The sequence below is a fragment of the Limanda limanda genome, chromosome 13 (genome assembly GCF_963576545.1).
Source record: "Limanda limanda chromosome 13, fLimLim1.1, whole genome shotgun sequence".
NCBI lineage: Eukaryota > Metazoa > Chordata > Actinopteri > Pleuronectiformes > Pleuronectidae > Limanda > Limanda limanda.
The window spans coordinates 3551295-3578135 of NC_083648.1; the positions used below are offsets into that span (position 1 = coordinate 3551295).

Consider the following 26841-nt stretch of genomic DNA (forward strand, 5'->3'; position numbering starts at 1 on the left):
TTATAACTGCAGGAGTTTACACCGTGTGAAGCCGCTAAACGCACAAACTCACTCTGACAGACTGAAGAAAATCAACATCGCATTTAAGCTTCTTCCAAACACGTCGTGCATGAAAGCTCGGAGAATAAAAAGGACGTGTACGATGTTAAAGGATCTGAATATCTACATATATACTGTTTGAGGGACGGCTTATTTACGACTGTGTTTTTAAATAACACACTCAAGTGAGCGCAAACAGCACCGGCACTTATTTTTTCATCCTTCAAGCCGGTGGAGAGGACAGAATAATTCCAGTGTAATCTTCTCTTCAGCGTTCTCGGGCTATTTGCAGGCAGCACAGGAAGGACCAGTTTATACCAGTTGCAGTTTTACTGATGAGGGATAAGAGGAAAGAGCAAAGTCAGTTTCAAGTGAGAAAGAAGCTAAATATTGTTTTGGAATCAAGACAAAAAAGTCAATGTAAATAGAAATAAGTTAAATCTAAAGCAAATGTAAACGCTGATACCGATATATTTATGAAATGCTCAAATCAGCATGTCGATAAATCAGTCAGGTGAAACTAAAGGTGTGATATAAAGGTAAATATCCAAAATACAAAGTTGTTCTTGGTATTTGATCCTCTGCCCTCAATCCTCCAGATTAAACCTCATCCAGATTCGGTGCAGTATCGTAATCAGCTCTGGTTACGACAGGAGGGATTAAACCTCAGATAACTTCGCCTGGGCCGGGGGGGAACGTCTCCCCACAGGACACCAGGAAGCAGGAGACCTCAGAGGTCGGCCTGAGGAGTGAATGTGCTCCATCTAATTACCAACTATCACAGACGCTTGAGACATTTCTCTGCTTATTAAACTCTTAATCAGCCCGGTGGACTGGTTCTTTTTTTCTCCTGACCACCAAATGGGAAATTCCAGCGTCAGTTAGTTGTGTTAAATATTTTTGGATTTCCCTCCCTCCTGTTTATTCTCAGAATCAGTTTTCCGTGTGGGAGGCCCGACACAGAGATATCGAATGGCTCTTCAGTGTTTGTGTCAGCGTGAGATTGAACAGGTAGAGAGAGGATTAAAGTTTGATTTGTCACTGTTCACTAAACACAGGATAAAAGGTCACGTGGGTTAAAGCTTCAGAAACTGGTTCTTCCGCTGTTTTATACATTAACAACCAAATATCCGTATTTCATTCAGTTCCCCAGTTGAAAGATGAGTAATTCAGAGAAACTACTGGCCAGGTTTTTCTTTAACTGATCCCTTGTGTAGTTATTTGTTATCTGATGAACTTCAGATTTAGAAAAAGTGTGTTTATTTAATCTTGACTCGAGGTTTTCTGATCTTTTATCTGAATAATCCTACACATGGTTGTCTTCCTCTTAGTGTAGAAACATAGAAAATAAGGAAGTGGTCGATAATCTAGAACAATTTAAATAAGTAAAATAATCTGTTAAATTTGGTTTGGTTAAAAAACAGACACAGGTTTAAACAATAATGATGTAATAGATTGTACAGTTACACAACAGGTTTCTTTAGTCGACACAAACTAAGCTGAATTGATTCTGATTCTCAGAGATCTCCAAACAGGGATGAACAGGGACAGTGAAAACGAAAACCCTCTGCTTGTCTAGACACCACGAGGTTTATAATAAATACAAATGAAATAAAAACATTGGATTCTTTGTGTTTAACGTGGCAGAACCAACTCCTACATGTGTCAGTGTTTATATCCTCAGAGCAGCTGAATGGATCTTTCCTCTCAGTCACACGTGTGGTCTCAGGTTCAAATCCCTGCAGACGAATGCACGAGCTAATTTACTGTCTCCACACGGAACTCTCTCTCCCGTGCATTAACCTAAATCTGGAGATTCACCACCGACTCTCAGCTGCTGCCGCTCAGGAGCCGACGTCTGAGCCGACTCGGCAGCTCCCAGATGTGAACGTGTGTGGATACGAAGCAGAGCTCAGCAAACTTCCCTTGAATAAATAAAGTTGTTTCGTGGGCGCGTGGTGGTGGTGGAGGTGGCGGCGGTGGGTAGCGTGGGGGGGTAGTCTTCCGCAGTTGCACAGAGAAAAGGCCTGTTCATTCTGTTCATTCGTCGTGAGCGGAGAGCGCCACCAAACATAAATCATGCATTAGGCCTTTCTTGGAAAAACAACATCATTCCCATTCAGAACATATCGGCTCTGGGTTCTCTGGCCCGTGCTCGCTCTCTCTCTCTCTCTCTCTCTCTCTCTCTCTCTCTCTCTCTCCGATCACTCGCCGGCTTTCTGCGCCCTGAAGATGGCGGCGCCGATAGGAGAGTGACTTAATTATTCCTGCAGGCCAGTGGCTTCCAAGGCCCGGCCCCCCCCCCCCCCCCCCCCCTGGCAATAACCTCCTTACTAATTATGCAAATAGAGAGCGAAATGAAAAGAGAAGAAGAAAACCTCGTGTTGCTCCTCTGCCCTCGAGTGTTTAGTCTTTTTTGCACAGAAAGCATCTCTCTCTCTCTCTCTCTCTCTCGCTCTCTCTCTCTCTCTCTCTCCTGCAGCATCTCAGATGAAACGAAAAATTATATCAGCCGTTGGGAAACATAATGCGTGTTTATTGGTTTGATTTCCAGGTGACGCTGGCAGCCGGCGCTCCGGTGGTATTGTTGTTCTCCGGCGGCCGGCTGGCACTAAGACAAAGAGGCTGTTTCTCTCTCTCTCTCTCTCTCCTCTCACCGGGCGACCGAGCTGACAGATTCATTGGTTTTCGACTCACTCGCTGCCAGTTGATTGTGCTGCAGTGATTCAAACTGTGACATTGATGGGATTCTCAGTGCTGCGCATTGGACTGCTTAGGGAAATGGGATTAAGTGGATCTGTGGGTGCACGTGTGTGTGACTGTGTGTGTTTGTGCGTGTGTGTGTGTGTGTTTGTGTGTGAGAGTGTGTGTGTGTGGTCATAGAGAGAGGTGACCATGCTACACCCACCTTAAATCACAGGGAATAAAGAACACACAGCAGGAGAGGACAGAACAGAGACACACACACACACACACACACACACACACACACACACACACACACACTGAAGTGCAACAGTTGATGTAGTGAAAGTCTCCACAGGGTTAAGTGCATGAACTCACACACTTGTAAGTCAGTGCCGCCTCACTTGTTGTGTGTGTCTGAGTGTAAAGGCTCATTTAAAAACACAGTAAGACACTTCTTTCTTATGCTCTTAAATATATATATAAAATCATTGTCCAATTCTTTTTATTCTGAATATCGATTTGTGCACGGGCCTCAGAAATCCATAGTTTGGGTTTTACTCTACGTGTTGTTGGATTAGTTTTGGCCTTTGTGGTTATTTATAAAAAGGATGTGTATCAATAAAGATCATCCAGATATGATCCAGAATAATATTCGCCAGAAACCTTAAATGAAGTCTCTCCACTTTCACATCGTAAAAATCCTGAAAAGCTTTCCACTTGCAGCTTCTTAGTATTTGAGGAACAAAAAGAATAATACTGAATAATGACTTTTTAAACTACACACACACACACTTTCTCTTTCACACCACCCCCCCCTCCTGTGTCCCCTCCATTCATTCCCTTCTCCACCAAGTCTTTCACCCACAGCAGCCGGACACATTGATTCCCTCCAGGTCCTCGGCTTTAAGGCCCAAACGTTCCCTCCAGACAAACAACCTTTTCCCCGAGCTCCGTGCTTTTCTGAAGCATTGAATTTCAAGCACACACCCTTCTTTTCATGCCGAGGAACCCCCCCCCTCAACCCCACCCCACCCGCCTGCACCCAATTTCAAAATACAGATTAAAGACAAAGTCATGCGCTGCATATCAATGGGGTGGTTTTTTTTTAAGCCTTGCTTTTCAGAGGCTGGAAAAAGAGACTATTTTATTTATTTTTCCCTCGGCGCAGCGAAGTTTCTTTATCTTTATTTGTGAGGTCACAGCTTGAATTAATCATCGTGTTTCGACACAGGAACTCCATTGTGCCGGCTGCCAAGCTGCGCTCGCTGTAAGCTGATTAGCCAGGCGCAGTTTCACTCGACTTCAAAATATGTTTTTTATGAAACTTGTATTTTTTTACTGCAACAGTTTCCTGCTGTCGCTAATACATCGTCTCCTCCGGGTCTGAGAAAATGACCAACTACACGTTTAGACTTGTACGACTTATGTTTGTTATTATTCTTACATTTTCCTCAGAGCTTGTTCTGACATATGGACATGATTATTTCCACACGTCTTTATCTGAGTCGAATCCTGAAGGTTGGGAAATATTTGCAGCTGCAGGTAGAACGTCACATGTTTAAAACGTTTACATCGTTCCCAGTCAGTAGCAATGGCGTCTGGAACATAAACCGTGTGGTCGACCCGTCCCCACTTCCTCCTACTATCTATAAAACAAAAGACCTGATGTTAAAAATATGTTTCAAGACTGTATAAGATTTAAATTATTGGCTTGTGGGGTCTGAGAAAATGACCAGCTTCACGTTTAGACTTGTACAACTTATGTTTGTTATTATTCTTACATTTTCCTCTGAGCTTGTTCTGACATATGGACATGATTATTTCCACACGTCTTTATCTGAGTCGAATCCTGAAGGTTGGGAAATACTTCACTGTTGAGATAGTTTGTCCACTTGCAGGTAGAACGTCACATTTACATCGTTCCCAGTCAGTAGCAATGAGGTCTGGATCATAGACCGTGTGGTCGACCCGTCCCCACTTCCTCCAACGATCTATAAGGCAAAATATGTGATGGTTAAAAGATGTTTCAAGAATGTATTCGATTTAAATCATTGGCGTTGAAAACAGGAATGTGGGAGCTACTTTAAAACCATTTAAAGCATTTAGCCCAGATACATGAAACCATATATGGACATGATTTTTCCACACGTCTTTATCTGAGTCAAATTCTGAAGATTGGGAAATACTTGCAGCTGCAGGTAGAACGTCACATTCACATCCTTCTCAGTCAGTAGCAATGGCGTCTGGAACACAGACCGTGTGGTCGACCCGTCCCCACTTCCTCCGACTATCTATAAGGCAAAAGACGTGATGGTAAAAAGATGTTTTAAGAATGTATTTGATTTAAATCATTGGCTTGTGTGTGAATATCGTTGAAATCAGGAATGTGGGATTTACTTTAGATAAATGAAGAACAGAAATGGATCTTCAATGCTGCTTTCCCCTCTAACTTTATAATATTGTATTTTACAATTAAATGTAGATAGCCTGTTATATATTTGAAGACCAATGTCGTCTGTATGAATATGAGAATGAAAGAACAAGGAAATGTTTGGACAATCTGAAGTGGTTCATAGCTGTTAATATTGAGGTGATATAATATATAGTAATTGTTGATTTTCAATCATGAATACTGACGTCTGTAAATACACACTTAAATTTATTTCCCATATAATATCACTCATTCTTGCTAGAAGTGCCTTTTGAGTACTTCATGCTTTATGTACTAATTTCTAGATTTTTATTTGCAGGTAACTACCAGCTCTCCCCGACGGTCAACATGCCTCAGAACGACACGGTGATCATCGAGGACGACCGGCCGCCGCTGCTCCCGCCGAACCTCTCCGACCAGTCGTCATCCAGTTCCCATGACGACGTGGGCTTCACCGCCGACACCACGCCTCCGTGGGCCAAAGCTCCGCCAGCTCAGAACGACAGGTAGAGTCGAGCCCAAGATCATGAGCTATACCACTGCCAGCCACTAGGGGGCCGTCAGGAGGATTAGGCTTCACTTTCGGGGAGCCGTCATGTCGGCCATCTTTATTAACATAACCCTATGCTGTCAATCATTCATGATTCATCATAATGTGTCTTTAGGGAATTCATTTAAACTTTAAATGTTATTCTTCTGTTCTTGTCGGTGATGAAGATAACGACGGCTCCTTCTCCATTTATCGTCTCTTTACATCATCCCTCTTTTCATTCATTCTTCTTGTTCCTTCCCCCAATTGTTATTTTTTATCTTCATTTGTTTTATCTTGCTCTATAATTTTGTTCCTCTTTTGTTTTACTTCCCTCGTCTTGTCTGCTCTTTCTTTTCTTTTTCTAAACTTTACAAATCTCACTTTACTCTTTTCTCTGCTTCACCCTCTCATTTACTTTCTTCTCTTTCAGCCTCAACTCCTCTGTCCTCAGTTTGACCTTTTCTCATCACATCCCTTTGTTTTTTCTTGCTTCCTTTTTCTCATTGCCCCAATTCTCCCCTTTTCCCACTTTCCTCCACTTTTTAACTCTCGGAATCCTTTTGTAGATTTGTTATCCATCTCTTGTTCATCCTCTTCTTTCCGTCTTTCAATCCTCTAATTTTAAAGACGTTAGAACTTCTTTCTCTTCTTTTTATCCTCATTTCACTCTGTTTAACGTTCCTTTTTCTCATCCTGTCATTCCTTTATTTCATGTTTCATATTTATTCAGAAGATGCAGGATCCAGATCCTTCCTGTCAGTTTTTTGACACTTCAGTTTCCTTGTCTTTAACGCCCTCCATCCAGCTCCGTGATTCCAGATGAAGATAATCCAGCGTTCCAGAGAGAAGGCTTCGGACGCCAGAGCATGTCGGAGAAACGCACCAAACAGTTTGGAGACGCCGGGCAGCTGGACATCATCAAAACACGCAAGTCCAAGAGCATGGATCTAGGTACAACATTGTCTCCACTCTGTCAAAATCCAAGGCGTTTTAAAAAAGCTTGATGATTTTTAAATCCCTCAAGCTCTGAATCTCTCTCCAGATTCGTTCATCGACATTACTCAGATTCAGAGTTCTCTAACTTGTTTATTTGCTCCATTGCTGCATTTCTTAGCTATGTGTCCACTCGTGCTATCGTCCATAAAGTTTTTACCGTCCACGTTGACGGTCGGACCTCAGTTTCAGCTGCATCCAATGCAGTTCTCTCTCTCTCTTGTCTTTCACCCCTTTAGTTTGAGTTAAATTTGCCTCATAGTTTGAATTAATTCCGTCAGAAACGCTGCAGAGAACGGGAAACCAAATTCCTGGTTCCGCCCATTTATTCTTCCCTGACCCGATATCCGCTATATTCCAGTTTCCTCATAATCTGGTACAGTCATTTTTCCTTAATCCTGCAAACTAACAACACGGAGACATAATCTTCTTAGTAAATATCGCAAAACACATTGAAATACTCAAGAATATGAATATTTTCTTCCACCTCTTTCCAAATGGGAAGTGAAGTGAAGTCCTTCGTGACCCTCAGCTACTTTAAAGTCTGTAAAACCCTAAAGAATCCGCTCTCCTGTAACCTTGAGCCCAAACCTCTGCACGCCCCCCCCCCACCCCCCGCCCATGTTTCTCCTTCTATTCAAATGTCTTCCAACGCCTCTCTGTGTGGAAACAGACTCTCTCTCTCTCCAGAGTCCAGAACCTCGGGTGTGAAGCTTCACCTTGAAACGGCTTCAGACACTCGCTGATTGCTTTGGCCTGTCGCTCTATAATCACATCTAATCTTCCAGACCCGATTGCCGCTCTGTGCCGTGTTGATATCACAACAAGTCTTGATTGCTATCCTCTAACTCCTCTCTTCACCCCCCCGCTCGCCCCTCCCTCCCTCCCTCCCCTCCCTGTCTCGCATGGCGTCCGATCCTAATTGAGACGAATCCCTTTTTGTGATGTGTTTGCAGCGCCTCCTGGATGTTGCATGCGGAATGTCGTGAGCACTAACATGTTTGTATTCCTCCCCTTCTTTCATCCCCCCCCCTTCCTTTAACAGTAGCCGATGAGATTAACCTCACTCCTCGTCCCGACATCTACGCAGGTAAGGACCGGTGAAGTTCTGGTGTCAGGTGCTGGGGGGGGGGTGTAAGTGGTGAAGGATTCATGAGTCAAATCAAACAGGAGATCTGACTTATTCAAATTCTAAATGACTGCTTTAAGATGTTTTATTTTCTATTAAAATATCAGTGTAATAGATAAAAGCCAATATTCAGAAAATAACCCACAACTTGGATTGTAAAATTCAATATAATGAACATTTCCATAGCAACACTACAACAGACTGTATATAAAGATGGATGACATGATGTGAAGCCAAAGCATCTCCATCGCCCCCTGGTGGTAGGCTGCAGTATAGGTCATAAACTCTGCCTCCTCCATGTTATTGGACAAAACTAAAAAGTCAAAAGATGTCTTTTATATACAGTCCATGTGCAATACACTCAACTCTGCTTCTCTAACAGAAGTACAGTATTTCAAGAGCTGCTGAAAGGCTTTTAATTTGAAACCTGTGCAGAAAGCTTAGGTTTTTGTCGAGGGTAACTAAAACAGAAACCAAAAGATCATTGCAGCAATTGGAATAAATGAGGGAGTTGTTTCTTCTTGAGTGTTGAGGATGTTATGAATTAGTTCTGTGGAAATGTCCATTACCTTGGATTTACTGAGGTGACAGGTGCTGTAAAAGCTTGACATGTTTGTTAATATGCTTATTTAATCAAATCTTAATTGAAAACCGATTCCAGAAACAAGCTTTAAAGTTTATTATTTACAGTCCCAGTTTGCTGTCTCAAATCCAGCTTACGCCCTCCGACCGAGTTCCATCACATCATCATCAGATTCACTTTCCATCCATATCTGCTCTGTTCACTTTCCTGCATAGTGAGTAGAATAGAATGTGATGTATTTATATCTCGACTCATAGTGAAAAAAAACCTTTTGGAAGCATTTTCAAACTGCAGAGGTTGAAGCAGAGTTTTGTGCCAAGAAACACAAATGAACCTCGGCCGGGTGGAGCCGATCGATTCATAACCGGTGACACAGATTGTACAGGAACAACAGCGACAGGCTCCAAATTGCACGTATTGATCGAGAAATATATAAACTCAGTGGAGGACTTGCAGATTATGTTTCAGGAGGTTTATCCAGCGCTCGGCTCTGCTCACTCTTGACAAGGCAGATTTGTCAGAGTGCGAAGCCGCAGTTTGAGGTCGCTGCTGAACACGGCCCTGAGAGCAGTCGGGTGACTACAGATTTGATTTTCTCCCTTTTGCCTCAGATTCGGCTGCAGCACTAATTGTTTTGTGTTTGAGTCAGGAGCGTGTGTGTGTGTGTGTGTGTGTTGGAGAGGGAAAGTCGAGAAAGCACTCTGTCCTTGGTTTAGGCAGCGAGCTGACAGCGAGCCATCCGTCACTGTCGAGCCCGGCGTGTTCTCACTGTCGCCTCGACTGAACAGAGGTTCTGTCTCTGGAACCAGCGACTGGGACAGAGGGGCGGATCCAGCTGAGTGAGATGGAGAGAGAGAAAGAGAGAGAGAGACCAGAGGTTCAGAGTTGGAGAGAGAGAGAGTCTCTTTGGGCAGCTCATGGTCACTTGAAGGTGCAGCTTTGAACTGTTGATCAATAATGAAGTGTAGAGAGAGAGAGAGAGAGAGAGAGAGGGAGAGAGAGAGAGAGAGGACTGAAAGTTGTGTTGTTGAAAATCTGAAATATGCACTTGAAACATTTTACCATGTGTGGAAAACCATCATTATGGGAGATTCCTGCCAAATGGAAGCAGCAGATGAATCAGTTGTAATGTTGAGGAAAAACTACAGAGTTTGTCAGTGTCAGTCCATCACAAACTAAATCTATATGAGTGATATTAAAGATTGGTTGAATTTAGATAATAAATTCAACCTGGTTAAGGTTTGGGAAAGAACCAATGAAACATTAAGGACACAAGCTGCTTTCAGACTGCCTGCTCCCCTAGTAAAATATTTCATTTGGACCAATTTTTCTAATTTCATTTAAGTCGTATTTCCACTGCTCCTGGAGAGCAGCTTTTTCTACTTATAATTCTGTTTATATGATGTAATATTTGTTTAAAATATCAAATTTGTTGCCAACATAAGTTACACAACTCTAAAAAGGAAGAATCTGAAAAACCCTTACTCTGTCAAAGCCAGAAACTACAAATATTTATCATTTTTCTGAAACTGATTAATCAAGTGTTAGTATGAGTGTTAGTAAAGTTTGGTTGAATGAGATAATAAATACAACCTGGTTTAGGTTTGGGAAAGATCCAATTAAACATTAATGACACAAGCTGCTTTCAGACTGCCAGCTTCCCAGTAAAATATTTCATTTGGACCAAATTTTCAAATTTCATTAAAGTCGTATTTCCACTGCTACTTGAGAGCAGCTCGTTCTACTTATAATTCTGTTTATTTGATGTAATATTGTTTAAAATATCAAATTTGTTGCCAACATAAGTTACACGACTCTAAAAAGGAAAAATCGGCAAGACCTCACAGTGTCGAAGCCAGAAACTACAAATATTTATCGTTTTTATGAAACTGATTAATCAAGTGTTAGTATGAGTGTTAGTAAAGTTTGGTTGAATGAGATAATAAATACAACCTGGTTAAGGTTTGGGAAAGATCCAATTAACCATTAAGGACACAAGCTGCTTTCAGACTGCCAGCTCCACAGTAAAATATTTCATTTGGACCAAATTTTCAAATTTCATTAAAGTCGTATTTCCACTGCTACTGGAGAGCAGCTTTTTCTACTTATAATTCTATTTATATGATGTAATATTGTTTAAAATATCAAATTTGTTGCCAACATAAGCTACACAACTCTAAAAAGGAAAAATCTGCAAAACCCTCACACTGTAAAAAAGCCAGAAACTACAAATATTTATCATTTTTATGAAACTGATTAATCAAGTGTTAGTATGAGTGTTAGTAAAGTTTGGTTGAATGAGATAATAAATACAACCTGGGAAAGATTTGGGAAAGATCCAATTAAACATTAAGGACACAAGCTGCTTTCAGACTGCCAGCTTCCCAGTAAAATATTTCATTTGGACCAAATTTTCAAATTTCATTAAAGTCGTATTTCCACTGCTACTTGAGAGCAGCTCGTTCTACTTATAATTCTGTTTATATGATGTAATATTTGTTGAAATATAAAATTTGTTGCCAACATAAGTTACACAACTCTAAAAAGGAAAAATCTGCAAAAACCTCACACTGTCAAAGCCAGAAACTACAAATATTTATCGTTTTTATGAAACTGATGAATCAAGTGTTTTATTAAATCATTTCTGTGACTCACTGTTGTGACGCCGGTGGAGAATCGGCGTCTGATCGGCTCCGTGTCAGTTTCACTGTCTCCACCTGATGTGATGAAACCTCCTCCGCTCACAGCATCTCTCTCTCTGAACCTCGTGTTTGTACAATTCACCCAATTAACGTCATTGAAGGCCTTCAATGAGCTCATTAGGTGAAATGAGAATGTGCCAGTGATATGAGAGCTCTTGTTTCTGCTGGTAATCCCCCCCCCCCAGCCCGCCCGCCTGCACGGCAAATCAAAGAAAGTTTAATTAGGCTCCTTTGTCTCGTCTGAACTGAGCTGATTCGCCTTTTCATCGATTCACTCGCTCCATCTTCAGATTTCCTTCGGTGCAGATACTGAGGGAGAGATTATTGGATGTTTAGTGTGAACTCAATGAGTAAAGAAGGTGATTCTCAAGGTTGAAATTTAAAACCCTGTAAATCTCCCTTATGTTCTGGGATAATAGATTTACCCCTGTTGGTTGTTTTTTAAGTGTCCGGGGTTTATTTTCACTCTGGTGTCACTCGACCAACTTGTTAATATAATTTGTTCTAGTGTAAATAATCCATGGTCCATTTAACGAAGCCCAAACACGGCCGATCCCTCTGAGGCCGATAGACCGAGAGACGGCTCTGAGAGACGGGGCGTGGCCGAGCTCGTCTCCTGGACCGTGATTGGCCGAGAGAGTTATTGACACAGGCCTTTGCCACATGTTGGACTCGGACACGTCGGTGATGGACGACAACACTGGACTGTTTCCTGAACCATTATACATCTGTGTGTGAGAGTGATTCCTGTAAAGTTCACACATCGGATACACTTGTGTTGGAAGGAACAAGGAAATATTGATATTTGTGAAATTCGATTTTTTGGGTTTATTGCTGCATTTAATCGTTTTTGACTCCTTTTGTTTTACAAACTTTTAGCTTTGTTGTGCGTTGTTTATCCTGTAGTGTGCAGAGGCAGCAGGGAGCGATTTTGTCAATTTCAAATTAGAAATCATCATAAAATACTTAGAAAATAGACATTTATAGAAAAAGCATATATGGAATGTTTGGGAAACTGGAATGAAATCGAAAAATTCAGGTGCCTTGTGACTTTTAACTGCCCATTACCATTAAGGTCACTTGTTTCAGAGTATTCCCACAACCTGGGCCACTATGGTCATTTAATTTGATGCTGAGATGTCAAGATTTAGAAGATGCTGTAATGTTACGACCTCCTGCCTTTCCTCACCTTTCTAGATCCACGATTCTGGATCAGCTTCGGTTAATGTTCTCCATAGCGATGACAATAGGAGGTGAAGTCTAATTCTACGTGATTTCCTTTGTTCGGACCGAATCAATAACTCGTCCGGTGCCAGTTTCCGTCGGGTGTCGGCACCAATCGGACCCGTCGGTGTTCCAGCTGCTGCACGACTCCTCTGTGTTTGTTGTTGTAAACTCCTGCTGAAGCTTTGTGGGATCCTGTTTATCTGACCAAACACGACCACGCAGATTATTCACAACTCACTCGCCCGGTTTCAAAGAGCCCATTTAGCTCGTTGTCAAATTTCCCACATTTGCAATTAAGCATATTTTGATCTCAAAAGCAGGATTTCTTCCACTTCTCCTTCGAGAACCGAACACGCTTTTATCCCGAGGTCATTTCAAACGCGTGTATTTAAAAAGGACACATTAAAAACCGTTGGTCACATCTCCAACACAGGGTGAATTATCCTCTTTCTGCTGACGGCCACTGGAGTGTGACTGGAGTGAAAGGCGCCCGGGCAGAGCCTTTAGATGAAGTGGGCGTGCGGCGTGAAAAGCCATCAGCACGGCGCCCGGCGAGACGCTGAGGGGAGCGGACAGGCTGATGAGGATGAATGGGAGGCAGCCACTTGTTCTCCGGGCGTGTTTTTCCATTTTGGTTATTTTATTCTGTTGGCTTGGCGAAAGAAAACTTTTTCCACACGTACTGTTTGAGAATATTCTCTGTGCCACCTAAAGCTCAGACTCACACACACACACACACACACACACACACACACACACATACTGTCAATCGATCAGCTTCTTTCCCGGTGAAACACACAGTATCCGGGTTTTAAATACGTTCTCTTACTGTCAGAGTTCCTTATTCTCCTCTGAGACCAGGCAGGTTCTTGTGGAGCAGATGAGTCTTTTCTGTTTCTATTTTCTATGTTCATTGGACACATTGTCTTTATGGCTCTGGTCGGATTGGGCAGAGCCATGTGCCTAATTGGTTGGTGGTTGGTTGGGACCATCAGATTATGCAAAATCCTCCTTGAATGGATTTCTTGGTGGAACGATGAGACATGAGCCAAGAGAGAAGTTGTTCATTTTAGGGACAGATCTAGAAATTGTTTATCTCTTTCTTTAACAGGATGGGATAGATAGATAGATAGATAGATAGATAGATAGATAGATAGATAGATAGATAGATAGATAGATAGATAGATAGATAGATAGATAGATAGATAGATAGATAGATAGATAGATAGATAGATTGACAGATTGACAGATTGACAGATTGACAGATTGACAGATTGACAGATTGACAGATTGACAGATTGACAGATTGACAGATTGACAGATAGACAGATAGATAGATAGATAGATTGACAGATAGATTGACAGATAGATTGACAGATAGATTGACAGATAGATTGACAGATAGATAGATAGATAGATAGATAGATAGATAGATAGATAGATAGATTACTTTATTCATCCCAGAAGGGAAATTAAGTCGTCATAGCAGCCGGTATATTTGAATACAATAAAATACAATATAATAAAATCAAAAATATTGAGGTAGAAAGAATAAAAAACAGAAACACAAGATAAATAGGTAGATAAGGTGCAGTGGCAAGATGATGGTAATAGTACTGATGATATGATGGTAATGTTATTGTTAGACAGTATATAAAAATAGTACAGTATATATAGTACATAATATAACATAATATATATTTATATATGATAGTAATTATACCAATATAATAGCAGTATATAGTAATAATGGCAGCAACAGTATATATAATAATAATAGTAAATATAATAATAATTATAACATGTACACATGTATAAATATGTGTATATAGACTTATATATACAAAGAATATACAAAGAGTATGATATAATATGATATGATAAATAGTAGAGGTATAAATATAAGTTTCTGACTATACAATAGATAATATAATCTATTATATGATCAGATGCTTTTGGATATTTTCACTTAATTCCCAGGGAATAATTCATGGATGTTAATCAAAACAAGCAGGCGTATTTATGGGACTGATATCCATGAGTGTGCAATTATCTGCCACTTGATTGAATTTAAGGAGACTCAGAGGAATGAGCTCCACCGAGTGTTTGTCTCGTTGAGTCCTGGAATGAGCATCGTCTCCTAATCTGTGTTGTGTCGTTTTTTAATTCCTGGCGAACGGAGTCGCTGAGAACACGAGAGAAGCGAGCGAATGGGAAGCGAGAGAAACGGTTTGTTTGTTTGCAGAGGACGTTCGCCTCCAGGGTCACGACGAGGTCGAGCCGGAGCGTAAACAAAGTGACTCAGCATGAAATCAAAGTGGAGAGAACCTGAGGTCACGCTGAGGCTTCTACTGTTCGTCATGTGGAATCAACAGGAAGTGGCGTGTTGTGGAATATGTGTCTCTCTCGTGGTTTTAAATCATCCTGAGACACGACTACATCATCTTTTGTCCTTGAGTCTGTTTGAACACAACTTCAATCACAACCAAGGTCAATGTGAACCTATTGATTCTGGACAGATTCAGTTATTCATCATTGTAAAGATGTGTCACAGGGAAAAAGTGCTTTAAGGTCGTTTGAAGATGGAAAGAAAAGAGAAAAGAATAGAACAGAAGAGCTTCTCGATTTTTGATTTTGATTTTGTTATAATAGAAATATTGGATTAGGAAATAAATAACGACTAGTTACCCTTCACTTAGCCGACGGCTTAAAACTAATCACAGCAGTAATTCCAATTCTCTTTTACCCCCTTCTGGTAATCAATAACATTAAATAATAATCATAGTATAAATAATAATAATAACTTTATTAATAGAGGAGGAAACAAGGAAATAATTGGTTAAAATACAGAAGAATGAACGATAGTTAATCTTTGTTATTGATGAACTTCTGCTGTGATTATTTCGATCCGTCTGTTTAAAGCTCATGATAGAAGAGGTTAGATGATGTAGAATAGAAATAGACTGGATTTAGTTCATAGATACTTCAGTGTATAATATTAATGCTGATTAGTTCATTAACACGTCCACCATCATCATCATCTTCATCATCATCATCTTCTTCGTAGTTCTGGTTGAATTGTTCATGTTCCTGCAGCACAAACCTCTGTATCCTCCCACCAGGCTCCACACGGGATGTGGGCCCGTCGCTCGGCCTCAAGAAGTCCAGCTCTCTCGAGAGCCTGCAGACGGCCGTTGCCGAGGTAACGCTCAACGGCGACCTCCCCTTCCACAGGCCGCGCCCCCGTATCATCCGGGGGCGTGGCTGCAACGAGAGCTTCAGGGCCGCCATCGACAAGTCGTACGACCGACCGGCGCCGGCGGAGGAGGACGACGAGGGCATGGAGACGCGTAAGATATTTCACCTGGTGTTTAACGAGACTGTCCATCGGTCACAGGTTCGATCCCCACGCGGCTCAGGTGTCATGTGGGGGGGGTGCGGTGGTAGAATGACACGTTGATGACTTCACTGATGTTTGCATTATGATTTACTAACACCGCAGTGATGATTTCTAACGAGCATTGTCGTTAAAACCCTGATGTGCGTCTCCGTGCTCGTGCATGAGAGTGACAGCGTTCTGACTAACGCTTAACATCCGGCTGCTCGTGGCCGTGGCGTTCTGCTGACTCAGGATGTAAACGTCCACCTGACGAGACACGAAAACTCATTACACGTCAGAGTGAGGCACCTTGAACAGGACGTTTCAAGAGTGAAGTCTGTGATTCACGGGCTCCTGAAGGGAAATTAGTCCCGAATGTTCCCGTCTTCCTCCAGAGCTTCGACCGTCCATAAGGATCAGAGAGAATAAAGATATATAAAGATGGACGACCCATCCTCACTTCCTCCCACCTTCCAGAAATACAGACTCAATATCCTGGATACAAACGCTCAACGTTGCCCTGTTTTTATAGCATCAAATAATCACCAGCTCTCTAAAAGTGAAGCTAAAGCGTCTCAATCTGTTGTTTTTTGGTTATTAGCCTCCTCCATGTTAGTGGATTGGACCAAACTACAAAGTTAAAGACACGTAAAAGAAGGTTTCTGTCATTTTAGGTCCTTCTTGTCACACTGATGTATGTTCAAGTCTTTATGTTCCTGATAAGTTTGGTTTAAATTAGTTATTTGATGCTATTTGATTGATGATACATCCCCCTGTCTCTAAAAGACGTCATTGGCACAAGATGGAATCGTTTGTATCCAGGATGTTTTGTCTTTGTTTATGGAAAGTGGGAGGATCTTTATTCATTCATGTTCTTTTACATTAGAAAACCAAACAGGAATATTATTTCAAAGTCAGTGAAGTGAGACTCTGATGTGCAGGAATCCTTTTAATCTATTACACCATCAATTTCAAGATTTAGATTCTACCGCTCACTTCCTCCCACCATCCAGAAATATACAGACTCAATATCCTGGATACAAACTCTCAATCATCAATGTTACCCTGTTTTTATAGCATCAAATAATCACCAGCTCTAGAAAAGTGAAGCTAAAGCGTCCAAATCTGTTGTTTTTTGGTTATTAGCCTCCATGTTAGTGGACGGGACCAAACTACAAAATTAAAGACATGTTAAAGTTGGTTTCTGTCATTTTAGGTATTTCTTGTCACACTGATGTATGTTCAAGTCTTTATGTTCCTGATAAATTTGTTTTAAATTAGTTATTTGATGCTATTTGATTGATGAAACATCGCCGTGTCTCCAAATGGATTTGTCACAAGATGTAAGCGTTTGTATCCAGGATGTTTTGTCTTTGTTTATAGATAGTGGGAGGATCTTTAATCATTCATGTTAAGCCCAAGTTCTTCTACATTAGAAAACCAAACAGGAATATTATTTCAAAGCCGGTGAAATCAGACTCTGATGTGCAGGAATCCTTTTAATCTATTACACCATCATTTCCAAGGTTTAGATTCTACAGCTCCACTTCAAAGCCCAGATTGTTAGTTCCCTTCATCTGAGCGTCATGTTCGCTTTGAGTTTCCTGTCACATCGTGGCATCAAACATTGATTCATGTTTCTCATCTCGTGCTCGTGGTCCCCGGTGGTAAAGACCTCATTACGGAGCAGAGCTCTTCAGTCTCTCTGTAAAACGCTGTTAAATTGTGTTTGGTTCCTTTTGACACTTTGGAGACATGAGTGTACATTTACAAGACGTATAGATTCTCACTGTTTTAGGCTTGTTGATTCTCACGTGTCCTAGTTCTGCAAAATGACTGTTGTGTCTTCGTCTCCCTGTCTCCAGTGGACGAGGACACGGAGGAGAGTTCCCGCTCCGGTCGGGACTCCGTGTCCACCATGGCCGACCAGACGCCGCTCTCCGGCTCGGAGAAGCCGCTGGTCAACGGCACCAACCGCACCAGGGAGGAGAAGAAGAAGGACAAGGAGAAGGGAGGCAAGGAGAAGAAGAAGCAGCAGGAGGGAGGGAAGGAGAAGGACAGAGGAGACAGAGGAGACAGAGGAGACCGAGGAGACAAGGGAAAAGCCAAGAAGGGCATGCTGAAGGGACTCGGAGAAATGTTCAGGTAAGATTTTAAAAAACTGTGGACAGAAAAATGTGTCTTTCCCCAAATCAGCTTCTCACAGAGTGTGTTTACAGAGCTGCTGGTGAAAGAGCCCCTTATTAAAAATACATAACTCAATTTAATTTAAATTTTAAAGATATTTACTTAACGTGGAGATGAAATGTTTGCGTTCAAAACTTTCCCTGATTGTTGAAGACTTAAGTACACAATGGACTTGCAACTGTGTGAGGAACAGTTGTGGGTCTGCAGTGTGTTCAGAGCTTATCTTGTGTTGTCTCAGGTGCATCGTGAAGCAGAGAAGAGAAGAGATGTTTTATCTTTTCCTCCGTTACACAACATTCACACACAACTTTCCTAAACTAGACACAAATCTGTACTTTAACGTGTATTTGTGTCTTTAAACATATGAAAACACTTGATTTTCCTGCTTGGTCTTCAGGTTTGAAGTCATCAGGATTCACCACACTAGTTTGCTTGTAGAGGAGATGGAAGGAAATCAGGGCCACACACACACACACACACACACACACAGTGGCGTAATCAGTGGGATGCACATGGACAAAAATCGCACACAGTAATAATTAGTATGGAACACACACGTACACAGACTTTGCAGGAGTCAGTGAAGTGGACAAACTGCAAATACATGTAGAAATATGTTTAAATCAAATCCACACACACACTGAGTGTTCACACAAACCCACAATATGGCCAACAAACAAACACACACTTCCGTTCCAATCACCGCTCTCTCACTCCCTCTCCACCTCCCAGATGATAATGATTGTTGTGCCGTGCCATAACATCAGTGTTATGGCGCCGTGATTGGCTCAATATTGGTCACACATCAGATCCGCTCCATTAGAACTGCGTGTGACCGCCTGTGGGATCGAACGCCCGGTGTTCACTGGCACAGACGGAATAACGATGTGAGATGTGTTCAGTCCATCTGTGCGTCTGCTCTGGATCACATGATCAACTGTGAGGGATAATTCACATCAAATATCAACGTGATGATTCCAAAATGAACTTAGATTCTAGATTTTCCTCAGGAGTTTAAGTCTCAATCTCTAGTTTCAAGTTTTCTTTCATCGCAGCTGATAGACCATAAAGCACTTTGCATGGGGGAGGAGCCTGGATGATTGACAGCTAGTTCCATCCAATGGGGACAAGTGTATGTGAGAGCAGTGCATGTAAATGTGAAAGAGCCAAGAAAAGAGTTTTGTTTCACGTTTTGTTCTTGAAACAAATAACACTTAATGAAAAAAGCAGGAAAGCGACGCACAAAACATGACTCAAAGAAAAACACATAAGCTGCAGTTCAACCAACAACACAACAGGTAGCGCTGAGTAACACATGTGTCGCTTAGAGCAGGGGTCTTCAACGTTTTTCAGTTCAAGGACCCTTAAATGATGGAGAGATGGAGCAGGGACCCCCTACTATATATATTGTAAAATATTGTTTTTTATACTAAACTGGGCCTAGTGCCATGTATAAACATAGCTACCCTGTTATTGTGCATTCAATACTAAGCTATTCAAATAATACACAGGTTCATAAATCCATGTTTTTATTATTGTGTGTCGCTGAATGAAAGATGACGTCTTCTGTCTCCATTTATCCATTCGCTACAATGTGCTGGATTCATGTTAATGTGTATTTAAAACAATTTAAATTTGTCGACATTTTTTTTTTACATTTTAAATATATAACAAATTGTCTAATCAACCAAAAATGATTATACAAGTTACTTGATATTTACATGTTTCACTCCTGTTGGTGTCAACATGTGATGATGAAATAACGTGAAAACTTGTGTGTCGGCCCCAAACCAAACAGATGGAGGTGTAGAGAATGAACTTTACTGGTTTTTAAAAGTGGAGCCCTGTCGCACAACTCAGTTAGTTCCTCTGAGTGGCTGCACTGCGTGACAAGAGCTCCCAGTGAGTGTGTGAGTCTGTGTGTGTGTGTGTGAGTGAAAGTTTTTGTTGAAGGAGTATCAAGGAGCTTGTGTTTGATTTGTGTTTACACGTAGGAGGTAAGGACCATGAGTGGGAGGCCAGCAGAAGTCGGAGAACTGTGTGTGAGTGTGTGTGTGTGTGTGTCTGTGTGTATATGTGTGAGTGAGTGTGTGTGTCTGTGTGAGATCAACAGAGCTTCCACTGCCTGACCCTCTCATGTCTCGAAGGCCTCACACTCACAGTCCCAATCAAAGCCTCATTACCATCAACTCCTGCCAACACAACAACCTGCCAACTCTCTCTCTCTCTCTCCTGCTCTCTCTCTCTCTCTCTCTCTCTCCTGTTCTCTCTCTCCTTCTCTCTCTCTCTCCCATCTCTCTCCTTATCTCTCTCTCCTTATCTCTCTCTCTCTCTCTGATCATCACTTGGACTCAGAAGCAACACCCAGTCTGTTAGCTTGGCATCGGCGGAGATGGTCGCTGCCCAGAAATTCGAAGCCTGCGCTAATTTTTGCAGTGGTTTCAGTGTGTGTGTGTGTCTGTGTGTGTGTGTGTGTGTGTGTGTGCGTGTTTGTCGCCATCGCCATGAACAAGTGAACAAGCCTGAACTCAGAAAAGACAAGCTTCATGATGTTCTACAGGAGGAGAAACTCTGTCTGCGGTCGGGTGTGTTTTAGTATCTCGGACATTGAGCGACACATTAATCTGATGATGTGTCCTTTTAAAAAATCATTTAACGACAAGAAGAGTCCTCGGTTCTTACAGATATAATAAGCTCTAAGTGAGATGTACGTTGTGTTGATTTGACTTTGTGCTTCTCGATCAGGCTGCGTCTACAACTGAAGACGTGGCGAGTGGCTCCATTATCGAATTATAGAATCCTAGATAGGTGGAAGAGTTTCACTCACAGGAGAAGTGACAGTTACTTTCCCCGTGTAATAATTGTATTAATGCTCAGTGTCATGATTTAAAATGGTTGGAGAACGTGGGACCAGCATTTCAGAATTTATCACTGGCATCCTTGACATTTTCACGAAGGCCCTCACACTGGGAACATACTTTTGGGAGCAACAGCGGCCGACTCGTGCTGTGCAAAGTGTTGCCAGTGACACACACACAGGTGTTCTGTGGAATCGAGTGAGCGGAATCCTTGACATTTTGAATTCGTCTTTTTTTTTTTTTTTTTTTTTTTTTTTACACATCTTTTTATTATTTTTTTCGTTCACATACAGCAATAATTCAAACATACATTGTATACAAAAATTCTTAGAGGTAGAAAATAGCGGTGGGATGTCTTACACGATGTATGATGATAACAACAATGTGCTTAAACTGAGCCAGAACGGCTTCTATGAACCACAATTAACCCTTGACCCTTCCCACCCACCGACAAGAAAAAAGTAAAATAATTGCATAAAAATAATAATAATAAAAAAAATTATAAAAAAAAAAAAAAATTGTTGTTGAGATAATAGGAATTTGTCTTTTCAAACCACAGAAACTTGTCAAAGCCACTTTATCAACGGCGCCGGGTTCGCGACAGGAGGCGGACCCGACCGTGCCCGGAATATACGATTATCAAACGCCCCCGTGTTGTGGTTTATAGTCAGACTCCTCTTCAAAGTTTTCCCTTTTCAGTCATAAATCTTGTGTGTGTGTGTGTGTGTGTCTGAGTCTGTGTGTGTTACATTGTTAATGAGACTTAGTGGTGTAGAGAGAGAAAGTGTCGAGCATCTCCAGCCGTGATAAATGGCTCCTGCTCTCTTAGCATTAACAGAAAGCCGTCAGTCTCTCAGACGGCCGCAGTTAAATTAATCAGGTAATGGACCTTAGTGTCTGGATCCACCCCCCCGACAGACAGACACACATCCCAACCCCCCCGACAGACACACACACACCCCTGCTGCGGTTTCTTCTGTCTCCTGGTTTTCACTCAGTTTGTCTTTTACTCTCCACATCCTCCTGTCTGATGTCAGGACTCTACCGGTGATGAGAGACATGGAATAATGAGGACAATATTTATAATTCATATCATTACACAGGACAATCAGACGACCTCCTTCCCTCGTCATGAGATGTTCTCATATCTGATCGGAAACTGTCTCAGACTTCATCGTCTAATAGAATTAAAACATTTTTTTCATTGGACAAACTTTCAGTGTCAAGTTTAACAAATCTCTGTCACGTTTGATGGTTTAACAAAAGCCGGCTTAAGTCTTAGTTACATGTTTCTGTGAGCTCCGCACATGGCGTTAAACAAAAAGACCAGACGTCAAAGCTCCGGGCGACAACTCTGGGTGTGTGTGTGTGTGTGTGTGTGTCTGTGTGTGTGTGTGTTACTAATGATGCCAAAGTGATGCCAGACATGTTCTGCTGCAGGGCTTTGATTCTGTTGTGTTTGGGCTTCAGTCCATCGGCCACCAAGATACTTTCCTGCTGTTTCCTCACATGCACTCACTCATTTGAATCTAACTTTTCGATATGTATTTTTCTCTCCCTCTTCCATTCATTCATGTATTTTTTTGTTTCTCACCTCTTTTCCCACGTAGTGATGTTGTCGTCTCTTCTCTCTTTTGTCTCTCGCTGCTTCACACACTCCTACACTCACACACCGCTGGTTTCTCTCTGCACGTTCATTGGCTTTTATTCCTTTTCTCTCCCTCTGTGTGTTTCTGCCATTGATTTACTTTATTTCCCCTTGTTCTCTATGGTTTCACACACACACACACACACACACACATCTCATCTCAACAGGTTATTCTCTCTCTGATTCATATCGAGGCAATTCGCTTAAATTCATAAACACACTCAAATCCCAGTGTTTTAGCTCTTTGGTTTGCTTTTGATTCTGAGACTTTCTCCTCCCTTCAGTTTATTTCTTTCATCTCTCACACACACACAGACACACACTCACACACACAGATACAAACACACACACAGACACAGACACACACACACACACACACTCTCACAGAGACACACACTCTAACGCTCGTCTTTCTTTTCTTCATCGTTGTTTAGTTTGTGGTTTTAATGTTTCATTCATTGAGTTTCTCTTGTGTGTGTTCATTCTCTTTATTCTCTCTGGTTCCCTGTCTTCTGTCTGTGGTATTAAATCACACACACAGACACACACAGACACACACAGACACACACACACACAAACACACACACATCTCAACAGGTTTCTCTCTCTCTGATTCATATCGAGGCAATTTGCTTAAATTCGTAAACACAATCAAATCCCAGTGTTTTAGCTCTTTGGTTTGCTTTTGATTCTGAGACTTTCTCTTCCCTTCAGCTTCTTTATATCATCTCTCACACACACATACACACACTCAGACACACACTCACACACAGATACACACTCACAGAGACAGACACACACACAGAGACACACACTAACACCTCTTCATTCGTCTTTCTTTTCTTCACCGTAGTTTAGTTTGTGGTTTTAATGTTTCATTCATTGAGTTTCTCTTGCGTGTGTTCATTCTCTTTATTCTCTCTGGTTCCCTGTCTTCTGTCTGTGGTATTAAATCACGCACACACACACACACACACACACATTCACAGACACACACACACACACACACATCTCATCTCAACAGGTCTCTCTCTGATTCCTATTGAGGCAATTCGCTTAAATTCGTAAACACACTTGAATCCCAGTGTTTTAGCTCTGTGGTTTGCGTTTGATTCTGAGACTTTCTCTTCCCTTCAGCTTCTTTATATCATCTCTCACACACACACATACACACACACAGACACACTCTCACAGAGACACACACTAACACCTCTAACGCTCGTCTTTCTTTTCTTCAACGTAGTTTAGTTTGTGGTTTTAATGTTTCATTCATTGAGTTTCTCTTGCGTGTGTTCATTCTCTTTATTCTCTCTGGTTCCCTGTCTTCTGTCTGTGGTATTAAATCACACACACACACACACACACACACAGACACACACACACACACACAGACACACACACACACACACATGTACGTTGTCTCTTTAGAAGTCATAGATATTCTCCGCGGACCGATTTCCTCATGAATAGTCATGGCGGCTCATTGTGGAGGCGAGCCCGGTGCCAAAGTCATTTCTTCAACAGGCTGCAGCTTTATACCGAGTCAATCAAGCTGAAATATCTCTGCAGCGGCTCAGAGTCACTCCCTCCCTATGAATATAATTACTGCGATGTGCCGCGCCCCCCCCCCCGACTTTAAACGAACTGAATGGGGTTTGAACTCCAGAGACGTTCTTCTCAGATTGGTTCATTCGGGGCTCGATTGAGTCGCACCTGCCGGGAGCTTCTGTGATCGCAGATGAAAGTTTTTTCGGTGAGATCAGTGAACTTTGGAGTTTTGAGACAGAGATGTCGTGCATTTTTATCAGTTTACCTGCCTGTGAATAATAATACAATCACATGTGGGAATGTCTTAGTTTGAGATCATCTACGAGATGCTTTTATGTCTGTTGGCTCATCTAGTCCAGAAGAATGAGAATTTAATTCCACACACTCTTAGATATTAGCTCCCTAAATATGCTTGATGTTTTTCATTAAGATCCATGAATTATTCTTTGGGAAATATGATAAACGACAAGATGGATCCTCCCCAAAATCGAATGAGTTCTCTTTTGGCCCATGTCCCACCAGGTTTTGTGGAAATTGGTTCAGTAGTTTCTTGCAGACCCTTAAAAGGTCTTAAAATGTCTTGGACTTAATTTTAAAAGAGTATTTAATTGTCTTAAAGTCAGATTGAATGGGTCTTAACTTGTTCAGCCTTGTCACCACTAAAGGTCACCATGAAAATGTGCAAGCTGGTTTATGGGGAAATGCATGTTTAACAGGTGGCTTTAGAATGATGAGTGGTGTGTGACTTAGAATAGTTAACTTTTAGGCTATAATTTTACTTTTAATATAAAGAAAATTATTTTAAAGTCTTCAAAGAACTAGGTTATAGCTGCAGACATTCTGGTAACCCTTCTGAAAAAGAACAATTATCAACAGGGACGAAAAATATAACCTCCTTGGCCAAAATGTGGAGTTATCAAAGTCACGTTAATAAACCTGTTGGGTATTAATCGTCGTTGTGTTTTTGTGCTGCAGGTTCGGGAAGCACAGGAAGGACGAGCGTCCGGGGGAGAAGCTGGATCGTAAAGGCTCCAGCAAGTGGAGGTCGGAGGAGACGCAGGTTTCTGAGGAGGAGACGCTGAAGATGAGGATGGAGCAGGAGAGGTAGGACCTTCTGTTTCTGCTGAGTCATGGTGAAATGTATTCTGTTCATTCTGTCTCTCTGGGCTTTTCTTTCCTTTTGGGATCCGATATCAACCTCACAGCTCCACTGAGGCATAAGAATCAAAGTGGATAATCAAAGATGTTTTTGATTTGCTCTTGGGAATCAATCGCAATGTTTCTGAGTTTTAAAAAAAATCCATGTGTTTCAACAGCCTGGATGTTTGTGCTGAAAGTGCAAATAGGAAATTAAACCTTCCTTCAGCCCTATGAACTTTCCTTCTCTCAAAGCACTGAAGTTGAAATAGTCAAATTAGTGGACGACAAATCTATTTTCAGAATCACTCATCTAGTGTTTGTTCACGTATTCTTATTTCTTAGTTTTTCTAAAGTCAGTTAATATGCGGCCAAAGGTAAACAGACGCTGTCATTGTTGGAAATCTGCTTCTAAACTGATTTTTCCTGGGAAGTCGTTTCTGTTTTGATTCAGAATCAGAATCAGAATCAGAAGGTATTTATTGCCGAGTAGGTTTACACCTACCTGGAATTTGCTCTGAGTTTTGGTGCATACAAAGAACATATAAACATAAAAACACAATAAATACAACACACATAAGAAAAACTTTAAAAAAAACAATATATATTTACTCACTATTTACATCTTATTTACTCACTTTTCCAAATATTTATACAAAGTAACATTTATTTAGACAAAAACATATCTATATAAAAAGGTAAAAGATATAAAAAGTGAAATGAAATTCCCTCAAGTGTCTTTTATAGACAATATCAACGAGGTCAATTCTGTTTTAAAATACTGTTACATGCAACAGCTCCATTTCAATGTGGTTTTTCTAATTGATAAGCACAGAACACTGTAAACACTCTCAACACTTGTACATGACACCAACTTCTGCACAAAATCCAATGAAGAAGATTTTTGTGTTTTTTGGGGAGAAAGTGAACTCTGTTTTCGCCCAAAACCGAACCGCCCCGAGTCTCTTCCTCGGTTCACCTCTGTCTCGCTCTTTTAACCAAACTAAATGTCAGGCGGGCACCGTGCCAGTGTGTTTTGTGGCAGCGGTTTGTAAATGCCAAGGCCATCACAGCCCTGCCAGCTAATTAATTCCCTTGCTCCCGGTGTCGGGGCAGGAGTCATTACTCCCCTCGGTTGCTCGTTATGAAAATTCGGTTTGTAATTCTTTCTTTACGCCCGCAGAGCAGATAGTCCGGTAATACGATAATAGCCGAGCCTTTATTTTTAATTGGCATAAGGTTATCGCAAATGCCACGTCAGACGATTCGGTTGTTTCCGCTGGATATCGTTGAAAGTTCAGAATGATCACTTTGTATGTTAATCGAGTCCGTGGTTTCTCCGCGGCTACAGACCTCGGATGTTAAAGTCGCTTGGGTTTATTGTCGTGATGGAGATTCAACCGAGCTGGACCCCGGAAACCTGGGATACTGATTTCAAACATGGAAAACGGACATGGTGGATTTATTAGGTTAATTGTTGTTATATCGGGAATTTTAATCAGATTTTTGTCAGTGAGATTTGAAGCTTTTCCGTCTTTCAATATTAAAAAATCCACATTTATTCTTCTTGTGATATTATCGACTCTCAGGTTAATTTAAACCTTCCCCACAAAATAAGTAATTTAGCATTTCACCAAACTGCTCTAGTATTTTAAACCAGTTTCTCTATCTTCCAAGATTTATCCCCGGGACAGGGCGTCTGCAGGAACTGGGTCAGTTATTTTGTGTGTTTTATTTGTTCTGTTGTTTGTTGGCGTACA

The 26841-nt window shown here is 41.4% G+C and overlaps 1 protein-coding gene across 1 annotated transcript in view; it reads left to right on the forward strand.

Annotated features, from left to right (window-relative positions):
* Positions 1-26841, forward strand: part of LOC133018470 (partitioning defective 3 homolog) — a 237599-nt gene that overhangs the window by 145656 nt on the left and 65102 nt on the right. The window contains exons 17-22 of the mRNA XM_061084838.1: positions 5478-5664; positions 6496-6641; positions 7729-7773; positions 15447-15674; positions 17569-17848; positions 24920-25048. Of these exons, the coding sequence (XP_060940821.1) occupies positions 5478-5664; positions 6496-6641; positions 7729-7773; positions 15447-15674; positions 17569-17848; positions 24920-25048 (1015 nt within the window). The remainder of the gene's footprint in view (positions 1-5477; positions 5665-6495; positions 6642-7728; positions 7774-15446; positions 15675-17568; positions 17849-24919; positions 25049-26841) is intronic.